At 59.4% G+C, this 10,774-nt stretch overlaps 1 protein-coding gene across 2 annotated transcripts; it reads left to right on the top strand.

Moving 5' to 3' along the window:
* Window positions 1-8,058: 8,058 nt before the first annotated feature.
* LOC127060455 (uncharacterized) lies at window positions 8,059-10,552 on the top strand. 2 transcript variants are annotated; one of them, XM_050983751.1, is made up of 5 exons: window positions 8,059-8,118; window positions 8,532-8,612; window positions 9,018-9,092; window positions 9,507-9,667; window positions 10,381-10,552. In XM_050983751.1, the coding sequence occupies exons 2-5, from the start codon at window positions 8,574-8,576 to the stop codon at window positions 10,493-10,495; spliced, it is 390 nt and encodes a 129-aa protein (XP_050839708.1). In that variant the 5' UTR covers window positions 8,059-8,118; window positions 8,532-8,573; the 3' UTR covers window positions 10,496-10,552. The 2 variants fall into 2 exon arrangements, with proteins under 2 accessions (XP_050839708.1, XP_050839707.1); XM_050983750.1 differs by lacking the exon at window positions 8,059-8,118 and having other exon boundaries at window positions 8,509-8,612.
* Window positions 10,553-10,774: the final 222 nt, after the last annotated feature.

Below are 10,774 nucleotides of genomic sequence, written 5' to 3'. Positions count from 1 at the left end.
ATCCCCTCCCAAAATCATCCCTTCCCAAAACCCCTGCCCAAACTCTCCCCTTCCCAAACTCTTCCCTTCCCAAAACCCCCTCCCAAAATCCCCTCCCAAAATCCCCTGCCCAAACTTTCCCCTCCCAAACTCTTTCCCTTCCCAAAATCCCCTTCCCAAACTCTTCCCCTCCCAAAATCCCCTTCCCAAACTCTTTCCCCTCCCAAACTCTTTCCCTCCCCGGCACTTTGTGCTCGGGGCCTTCCCCCCCTGCTCCCCCCGAGCAGCAGGGACCCAAATCCGCCCGGTTTTGCCCCATTTTCCTGCCAAGAGCAGCGAGCACGGCCCCTTTCCAGCTGCTGCCAAGGAGAGCTTTGGAAACCAGCCCAAATTTTCTTCTTTTATTCTTTTTTCACGGATTCTGGAAGAGCAGCAGGAGGCGAGGAAGGGGTTTGGAATTTAAAAAAAATATATATATTTTTATTAAATTTGTTTTTTAAGGGCGTCTCTGATGTTTATTTTAAAATAAGGGAAAAACCGGGGTGGAAATTGAAGTTTTGCACCGTTTTTTGGGGTTTTTTTGGGGGGTGATTTCACCCCAAAACCATCCAAACCTCCAACATTTCATGGATTGGGGCAGGAAAAGGACGGGAAAAGGACAAAAGGAGCAGCAGAAGCTCCGCAGCCCGGAGTTCCTCCCTCCCTGAGGAGCCGCCCTGGCCCGATTCCCTCGGGATTAACCCCAAAGCCGCGGCTGCGTCACCGACAGCGCCGCCAATTAACGCTCACGCGCTGCTAATTAAGGCTTGCGCAAGGCGATGCAATCAACGCCCTAAAATCGAATTACCCGCGCTAATTGGGCCGGGCCGGGCCGGGGGTTAATCCCGGACTCCTGGGATTAATCCCGGAGTTCTGGGATTGGGGATTTTCCCTTTTTTTGGGTTTATTTCCAGCCCAGCTCCGGTTGTGCCGGGCAGGGTCAGGGATGGGAAGTGTAAAAAAAAAAAATTAATGGTGGTGGATGGAAAACAGCCCCGGGCTCTGGAGCCGAGATTTGTTTAATTTAATTTATGGAATGCGCCTCGGGTTTTATTGTCTCGGGGCAGCTCTTATCAGTGAGCCGTGTCAGGATCCTTATCAGCATCCTTGTACTGATCCTTATCAGCATCATTATCAGTGAGCCTCGTCAGGATCCTTGTCACTGATCCTTGTCATCGATCCTTGTCAGGATCCTTGTCATCGATCCTTGTCATTGATCCTTATCAGCGATCCTTGTATTGATCCTTGTCATCGATCCTTGTCAGGATCCTTATCAGAATCCTTGTACTGATCCTTATCAGGATCATTATCAGGATCCTTGTCATCGATCCTTGTCATCGATCCTTGTCAGGATCCTTATCAGAATCCTTGTACTGATCCTTATCAGGATCATTATCAGCGATCCTTGTCATTGATCCTTGTCATCGATCCTTGTCAGGATCCTTATCAGATCTTATGATCCTTAGGATTATCATATCTTGTCATCGATCCTTGTCATCGATCCTTGTCAGGATCCTTATCAGAATCCTTGTACTGATCCTTATCAGGATCATTATCAGCGATCCTTGTACTGATCCTTGTCATCGATCCTTGTCAGGATCCTTGTCATCGATCCTTGTCACTGATCCTTATCAGGATCCTTATCAGCGATCCTTGTACTGATCCTTGTCATCGATCCTTATCAGGATCCTTGTCATCGATCCTTGTCAAGATCCTTGTCATTGATCCTTGTCATTGATCCTTGTCATCGATCCTTGTCAGGATCCTTGTCACTGATCCTTGTCAGGATCCTTATCAGAATCCTTGTACTGATCCTTGTCATCGATCCTTATCAGAATCCTTGTACTGATCCTTGTCATTGATCCTTGTCACTGATCCTTATCAGGATCCCTGTCATCGATCCTTGTCACTGATCCTTATCAGGATCCTTATCAGTGATCCCAGGCTGGTTTATCCCTTTAGGACTCGCTTTTACCCTTTGGATCTCAGCTTTGTCCTTTAGGGCCTGGTTTTACCCTTTCAAGGCTCGGTTTTACCCTTTAGATCTCGGTTCTGTCCTTTAGATCTCGGTTTTACCCTTTAGATCTCGGTTTTACCCTTTCAAGGCTCGGTTTTACCCTTTAGATCTCGGTTCTGTCCTTTAGATCTCGGTTTTGTCCTTCAGATCTCGGTTTTAGCCCCAAAACCCCCATGCAATGCCTGACTCTGCAAAGTTCGATTTTGGGATGGTCTCAAATCCTCCCCTCAGACCCCAAATCTCTCCTTCAGACCCCCAATCCTCCCCTTAGACCCCCAATCCTCCCCTTATACCCCAAATCTCTCCTTCAGACCCCCAATCCCACCCTTAGACCCCAAATCCCCCCTCAGACCCCCAAATCCTCCCCTTAGACCCCCAACCCCCCCCTCAGACCCCAAATCTCTCCTTCAGACCCCCAAATCCCACCCTTAGACCCCAAATCCCCCCTCAGACCCCCAAATCCTCCCCTTAGACCCCCAATCCCCCCCTCAGACCCCAAATCTCTCCCTCACACCCCTGGCCCCGCTCCCCTCCCGGTTCCCCCTCCAGCAGCCCCGTCCCTGGCTCTGGCTGCGGCCGGGGCTGCCCCGTTTTGGAGGATTTCGGGGCATTTCGGGTAATTTCGGGGCATTTTGGGGCACTTTGGGCCGTTCCGCTGCAGCCGCGGCCGCCGCTCGGCGCTGCCATCTCCCCCCCTAGCGGCCGCTCCGAGCATTGCAGGCGCCGCGGGTTCGGCCGGTTCGAACGCCCGACTTGCCGAGCCCTTCCGAACCGTCTCGAACTGTTCCGAACACTCCCGAACCCTGCCGAGCCTTTCCGAACCGTCTCGAACCATTCCGAACCTTCCCGAACCCGCCCGAGCCCCTGACGAACACTCCCGAACCCTGCCGAACCTCCCCGAATCTCCCCAAAAATCCCATCAAAATCCCTCAAAATCCCATAAAAATCCTTCAAAATCCCATAAAAATCCTTCAAAATCCTGCAAAAACCTATAAAAATCCCATTAAACCCCATAAAAATCCCACAAAAATCCCACCAAAATCCCACAAAAATCCCATAAAATTCCCTCAAAATCCCACCAAAATCCCATAAAATTTCCTCAAAATCCCATCAAATCCCCAATTCCCAAATCCCCAACCCCAAATTCCCATCCCTAAACCCCTCCTTGGGCACGTCCTTCCTGCCGGGCCTCGCTCTTTTCCCCCTTCCTCGGTGTCCCTGTCCCTGTCCCTGTCCCTGTCCCTGTCCCTGTCCCTGTCCCTGTCCCCTCCAGGGCTCTCGGTGTCGCCTCCCCTCCCCCTCCCTCCCCTCCCCCTCTCGAATTTTCCGCATTTTGGGTTTTTCTCTCTGCATACAAATGGCCCCTCAGCCCCTCCCCCCGCCCCTGACGCCGTTTGGGGTTTTTATTGATTTTTTTTTTCCCTTTTTTTTTCCATATTTCTGGGTTGTTTTTCCCGCCCGTTGCCATGGAAACCTTCCCTGGCTGCGCTCCCCCCTCCCCTGGCCCGAGGGGACAGCGGGGGACAAAGGGGACACGGGGGGGGTTGGGTGGGGGTTTGGGGACATTGGGGGGACTGGGAATTTGGGGATTGGGAATTTGATGGGATTGGGGATTTGATGGGATTGGGGATTTGGGAATGGGAATTGGAAATTGGGGATTTAGGGCTGGGAATTGGGGATTTAGGGTTGGGAATTGGGGATTGGGGGTTGGGGATTGGAGATTTGGGGTTGGGGATTGGGAATTTGGCAGTTGAGGATTGGGGATTTAGGGTTGGGAATTTGGGAATTGGGGATTAGGGTTGGGGATTGGAAATTGGGGGATTAGGGTTGGGGATTGGGGATTTAGGGTTGGGAATTGGGGTTGGGAATTTGGGAATTGAGGATTGGGGATTGAGGGTTGGGAATTTGGACATCGGGGATTTGGGATCAAGAATCGGGGATTGGGAATTTGGGGTTGGGAATTTGGGGTTGGGAATTTGGGAGCCAGCCGTGGGGCAGCAGGGCGGGGGTGGCAGTGCCAGCAGGGCCCTGCCTGTCCCCAAGGCTCCGGGTGACCTTTCCCGCTGTCCCCAAGCCCTTCCTGCCTTTTATTCCTTTTATTCCCGTTTTTATTCCCGTTTTTATTCCCGTTTTTATTTCTGGCTTTCCCTGCTCGGCTGCGGGAATTGGATTTTCCTGTCGCAGGGAGGGGAGGGGGGAGAGCCGAGACCCCGGCCCTGTCCCTGTCCCCTTCCCCTGTCCCCTGTCCCTGTCCCCTGTCCCCTGCCCCCACCCCCTGTCCCCTGTCCCCTGTCCCCTGTCCCTGTCCCTGTCCCTGTCCCCTGTCCCCTGTCCCCTGTCCCTGTCCCCTGTCCCTGTCCCTGTCCCCTGTCCCTGTCCCCTGTCCCTGTCCCCTGTCCCCTTCCCCTGTCCCTGTCCCCAGCTGGGAGCAGGACGCCAGGAGGGATCTGCAGGGTGACAAAAACCCCCAAAAATCTCATTTTCAACCCCAAAACCTCGGCAGAGAGCGGCGGGGATTGGCCGGGACTTGTCCCCTCCCTGCCAGCCCCTCCCGGGGGACAAGGCCGGCCCAGAATTCCCAAATTCCCGCAGCCCCTGCTCCTCTCCCAGCCCGGAATTCCCAGATTCCCAAATTCCCGCAGCCCCTGCTCCTCTCCCAGCCCGGAATTCCCAGATTCCCAGTGTTCCCAATTCCGCACAGTCTCCTCAGCCCGATCCCAATTCCAAATTCCCGCAGCCCTGCCCTCCAGCGAATTCCCAGATTCCCAAAATGTACCCGAAACCCAGTCCCTGCTCCTCTCCCAGCCCGGAATTCCCAAATTCCCAAATTCCCGCAGTCCCTGCTCCTCTCCCAGCCCGGAATTCCCAAATTCCCAAATTCCCGCAGTCCCTGCTCCTCTCCCAGCCCGGAATTCCCAAATTCCCAAATTCCCGCAGTCCCTGCTCCTCTCCCAGCCCGGAATTCCCAAATTCCCAAATTCCCGCAGTCCCTGCTCCTCTCCCAGCCCGGAATTCCCAAATTCCCAGGTAATTCCCGCAGTCCCTGCCCGGCTCCCGGCGCTGTCGGAGTCAATCTCTGGCCCCAATAAATTCCCCAATGAATTTCCCAATAAATTTCCCAATAAATTTCCCCATTTCCCCTGTCCTGCAGGGAAGATCCGATCAGCCTTTAAATGTCAGACGGAAAGGAAAGTTTGTCATAAAAGAGCGCGTAAAAAAAAATATAAAAAAGGGAAAAAAAAGGGAAAAAAAATCAGGGAAAAGCAAATCCTGAACTGGGGCAGGGAGAGCTGAGAGGGGACAGCGGGGACAGGGAGCACAGCCCACCCCAAAAGGGCCCCCAGACCCCAAATCCTGGGGAGAAATCCCAAATCTTGGGGGAGAAACCCCAAATCCTGGGGGAGGAACCCTAAATCTTGGGGAAAAATCCCAAATCCCAAATCCTGGGGAAGGAACCCCAAATCCTGGGGGAGGAACCCCAAATACCAAATCCTGGGGGAGGAACCCCAAATCCTGGGGAAGAATCCCAAATCTTGGGGGAGAAATCCCAAATCCTGGGGGAGGAACCCCAAATTCTGAGCATGAAACCCCAAATCCTGGGGGAGGAACCCCAAATCCTGAGTGAGAAATTCCAAATCCCATTATTGGGATCAGACCCCCATTTTGGGATCAGACCCCCCATTATTGGGATCAGACCCCCATTTTGGGGTCAGACCCCCCATTTTGGGATCAGACCCCCCATTATTGGGATCAGACCCCCCAATTTTGGTATCAGACCCCCCATTATTGGGATCAGACCCCCAATTTTGGGATCCGACCCCCCATTTTGGGATCAGACCCCCCATTATTGGGATCAGACCCCCCATTTTGGGGTCAGACCCCCATTATTGGTATCAGACCCCCAATTTTGGGATCAGACCCCAATTTTGGGATCAGACCCCCCATTATTGGGATCAGATCCCCCATTATTGGTATCAGACCCCCCATTTTGGGATCAGAACCCCCAATTTTGGTATCAGACCCCCCATTATTGGGATCAGACCCCCAATTTTGGGATCAGACCCCCCATTATTGGTATCAGACCCCCCATTCTGGGATCAGATCCCCCATTATTGGTATCAGACGCCCCATTTTGGGATCAGACCCCAATTTTGGGATCAGACCCCCATTTTGGGATCAGACCCCCCATTATTGGGATCAGACCCCCAATTTTGGGACCAGACCCCCCAATTTTGGGATCAGACCCCCCATTATTGGTATCAGACGCCCCATTATTGGGATCAGAACCCCCATTTTGGGATCAGACCCCCCATTATTGGGATCAGACCCCCATTTTGGGGTCAGACCCCCCATTTTGGGATCAGACCCCCCATTATTGGGATCAGACCCCCCATTTTGGGGTCAGACCCCCCATTATTGGTATCAGACCCCCCATTTTGGGATCAGAACCCCCAATTTTGGTATCAGACGCCCCATTTTGGGATCAGACCCCAATTTTGGGATCAGACCCCCAATTTTGGGATCAGACCCCAATTTTGGGATCAGACCCCCAATTTTGGGATCAGACCCCCATTTGGGATCAGACCCCCAATTTTGGGATCAGACCCCCCATTATTGGTATCAGAACCCCCATTTTGGGATCAGACCCCCCATTATTGGGATCAAAACCCCCATTTTGGGATCAGACCCCCCAATTTTGGGGTCAGACCCCCCATTATTGGGATCAGAACCCCCATTTTGGGATCAGACCCCCAATTTTGGGATCAGACCCCCCATTATTGGTATCAGAACCCCCATTTTGGGATCAGACCCCCCAATTTTGGGGTCAGACCCCCCCCATTCCCAGGAGTTCTGGCTCCTTTTTGGGGCCGTTTCGGGCCATTTTCCCCGCCCGGCTCTGCTGCCCCCCCCCCGACCCCAAAACCCCCGAAATTCCCCCAAACCCCGCGGCTCCCCCCACCCCCGCTGTCCCCCCCCCCGGTGCCGATGTCGCCTGTCACCCGTGTCCCCCCCGCCGGAGCCGGAGCCCCCCCAGCCCCGGCTCCTCGTCATTGATTTCCCGTTAATGGCCGTTAATTATCGCCCGGCGTTAATTAATGGCCCTGACGGCACCAGCGCCGGCAGGGAGCCGCGAGGGGGGGGTGGCAGGGTCCCCAAGGGGGGTGACAGCACCTGGGGGGTGGCAGTGTCCCCAAGGCGGGGGTGACAGCACCTGGGGGGTGGCAGTGTCCCCAAGGGGGGTGACAGCACCTGGGGGGTGGCAGTGTCCCCAAGGCGGGGGTGACAGCACCTGGGGGGTGGCAGTGTCCCCAAGGCGGGGTGACAGCACCTGGGGGGTGGCAGTGTCCCCAAGGCGGGGGTGACAGCACCTGGGGGGTGGCAGTGTCCCCAAGGCGGGGGTGACAGCACCTGGGGGGTGGCAGGGTCCCCAAGGGGGGGGTGACACAGGACAGGGGGATGACAGCACCTGGGGGGTGGCAGTGTCCCCAAGGCGAGGGTGACACAGGACAGGGGGATGACAGCACCTGGGGGGTGACAGGGTCCCCAAGGGGGGGTGACAGCCCCTGGGGGGGGGGGGGTGACACAGGACAGGGTGATGACAGCACCTAGGGGGTTGGCAGTGTCCCCAAGAGGAGGGTGACAGTGTCCCCAACAGGGAGGACACAGCACTGGGGGTAGCAGTGTCCCCGGGGGAGGTGACAGTGTCCCCAAGGTGGGGGGGACACCATCTGGGGGGGGCGACACTGCAGCCGGGAGGGGGACACCGCCCCTGGGGGTGACACTGTGCCCTCCCTGCACTCCCGGGGACACGGTGGGGACACGGTGGGGACACGGTGGGGACACGGTGTCGCACACCCACACACAGGTCCCCCCCCCCACGTGTCACGTGCTCGTCCCCAGGTGCGCGCACCTTTTCCCGCCAGAGGGCGCGCGCGGCTTGGCCCCGCCCACCCCAGGCCCCGCCCCCGCGCCGCTCCGAGTCCTCCCGTCCGACAGGGGGCGCCACGCGCGGCCACGCCCCCCCTCCTGCCCCGGCGGCGCATGCGCACCCGGAGCGGCCGCGACCTGCCCGGCGGAGCCCGGTGAGAGCGGGGACAGAGCGGGGGGACAGAGCCGGGGGGGACACCGAGAGCCCCGGGGACACCGAGAGCCCCCCAGGCCGTGCCCCACTCCCCCGGGGCCCGTCTCGGCCCGGGGCCTCTCCCCCACCGCGGGTCACACCTGCAGTGGCACCTCCGTCCTGTCCCCACAGTGCCACTGCCCGCAGGGGACACCTGGGTGACAGCGACACGCCCTGCCCCTCCCGTGTGTGCCCATGTCCCCTGTGTGACCCCCAGAGCCGGGGTCACCCGTGGGGCCTCATCCCCCGTGTCTCAGCTCCTCACGCCGGGTGCCCGTGTCCCACCCGTGTCCCCTGTGTCCCACCGTGTCCCCTGTGTCCCCTCAGCCGTGTTCCACCCGTGTCCCCTCAGCCATGTCCCCTGTGTCCCCTCAGCCGTGTCCCTCGGCCGTGTCCCCGTGTCCCTCCATCCTCGCCATGCTCACCTGTGCCAGGTTCATCTCGGCTCCTGCTCTTGTGAGTAGTGCCAGCCCCGTCCCCGTCCCTGTCCCTGTCCCCTGTCCCCGCGGGACGGGCTGGGGGTGCCGTGTGACCCTCGGGGACACTCTGGGTGGGTGGGAAGGGGAGCGGTGACAGGGCTCAGTGACAGAGCCCTGGCCAGCCGCGGGTCACCGCTCACCTGGAGGGAACAGTGCTGGCAGTGCCACCGGGGCTGGGCTGGGGGTGGCCCTGGGGGTGACACGGGGGGCACAGGACAGCCCCTCACTGGTGCTGCTGTCCCGGGGACACCCCGAGAGGGGCTGGGGGGGGGCAGTGGTGGCCCTGGGGGGTGACAGGGTGGTTCTGGGGGAGCACAGGGCGGTGTCCCCCTGGTGTCCCCAGGGCGGGTGTCCCCAGGTGAGCTCGGTGTGTGCCCTGCAGGTGAGGAGGAGCCCGCGGGCTCTGCTGGGCCAGTCCCTGCCGGCGCTGAGCGGCACCGAGGCGTGGCCGGAGCAGGTAACGCACCTGGGCTGGGCCGGGGTCCTGGGAGTGACCCCTGGGGTCAGTGACCCGGGCAGTGTCCTGGGAGTGACCCCTGGGGTCAGTGTCCTGGGAGTGACCCCTGGGGTCAGTGACCCTGGGCAGTGTCCTGGGAGTGACCCCTGGGGTTAGTGACCCTGGGCAGTGACCCCTGGGGTCAGTGACCCGGGCAGTGTCCTGGGAGTGACCCCTGGGGTCAGTGACCCGGGCAGGGTCCTGGGAGTGACCCCTGGGGTCAGTGACCCTGGGCAGTGACCTGGGCAGGGTCCTGGGAGTGACCCCTGGGGTCAGTGACCCTGGGCAGTGTCCGAGCCCCCCCTGGGGTCAGTGTCCTTGGGCAGTGACCGGGCCCCCAGGGGACACTGAGGTGACCCCCCCACCCACCCCCAGGTGCGGCCGGGCGCCCCCCGGGCCCTGCGGACGGGCGCTGCCCTCCGGGACATCGACACGGCCGCCAAGTTCATCGGGGCCGGCGCTGCCACCGTGGGGGTGGCGGGGTCAGGGGCGGGGATCGGCACCGTCTTCGGGAGCCTCATCATCGGCTACGCCAGGTGGGGACGGGGACGGGGACAGGGACAGGGACAGGTGGGGAATAGAGGGGGACAGGGGTCGGGGAGGGACAGGGGGACAGGGAGAGACAGGGACAGGGGGGGAATAGAGGGGGACAGGGGACAGGGAGGGATAGGGGGACAGGGAGAGACAGGGACAGGGGGGGATAGGGGGACAGAGGGACAGGTGGGGAATAGAGGGGGACAGGGGACAGGGAGGGATAGGGGGACAGGGAGACAGGTGGGGAATAGGGGGGGACAGGGAGGGTTAGGGGGACAGGTGGAGAATAGAGGGGGACAGGGGTCAGGGAGGGATAGGGGGACAGGGAGAGACAGGGACGAGGGGGACAGGGGACAAGGACAGGGGACAGGGAGGGATAGCGGGACAGGGGACAGGTGGGGAATGGGACGGGGGGACAGGGGACAGGGAGGGATAAGGGGGGACAGGGAGAGACAGGGACACGGGGGGACAGGGGACAAGGACAGGGGACATGGACAGGGCCCCATGGGGGACAAGGGGGACGATGGGACAGGGAGGGACAGAGGGTCTGGGGGGACGGTGAGGGACATGGGGCTTTGAAGGGACAGGGGCTCTAGGGGGACAGGAGGCTTTGGGAGGGGACAGGGAGGGACAGGGATTCTGGGAGAGGACAGGGGCTCTGGGAGGGGACATGGGACTGTGGGGGGACAGGGACCAAGGTGGCCGTGCCCCCCAGGAACCCGTCCCTGAAGCAGCAGCTCTTCTCCTACGCCATCCTGGGCTTCGCCCTGTCCGAGGCCATGGGGCTCTTCTGCCTCATGGTGGCCTTCCTCATCCTCTTCGCCATGTGACAGCGAGGAGCCAGAGTGGGGACAGACGGGAATAAAGACGGTTCGGTGACAGTCTGAGCTGCTCGTGTCTCCTTGGTGGCCCTGGCCAGTGTCACCTGTCTGCAGCTGGGTTTGTCCCCATGGGGTCACCCCGGGGAGGTGGCAGGGTCCCCTCTGGGCTGAGCCCCACAAGGGGATGGGGACATCGCTGATCCCCGGAGCTCCTGGGCTGCCACCCCGCTGTCACCTGCGGGACACCGGGGCTGAAGCAGGCAGCAGGATGTGACCGGTACGGAGGGG

The sequence above is a fragment of the Serinus canaria genome, chromosome 25, assembly GCF_022539315.1.
Source record: "Serinus canaria isolate serCan28SL12 chromosome 25, serCan2020, whole genome shotgun sequence".
Classification (NCBI taxonomy): Eukaryota; Metazoa; Chordata; class Aves; order Passeriformes; family Fringillidae; genus Serinus; species Serinus canaria.
The sequence above is the reverse complement of the archived record's forward strand: the minus strand, read 5'-3'. Positions and strand labels throughout refer to the sequence as shown.

What these genes read in the sequence shown, in the direction of transcription:
- LOC127060455 (XM_050983750.1), top strand. Translation starts at nt 8,511, where the DNA reads ATGTCCCCTGTGTCCCCTCAGCCGTGTCCCTCGGCCGTGTCCCCGTGT. An exon ending in TCATCTCGGCTCCTGCTCTT is followed by an intron (nt 8,613 to 9,017) that starts GTGAGTAGTGCC and finishes TGTGCCCTGCAG; the next exon opens with GTGAGGAGGAGCCCGCGGGC. An exon ending in CTCATCATCGGCTACGCCAG is followed by an intron (nt 9,668 to 10,380) that starts GTGGGGACGGGG and finishes CGTGCCCCCCAG; the next exon opens with GAACCCGTCCCTGAAGCAGC.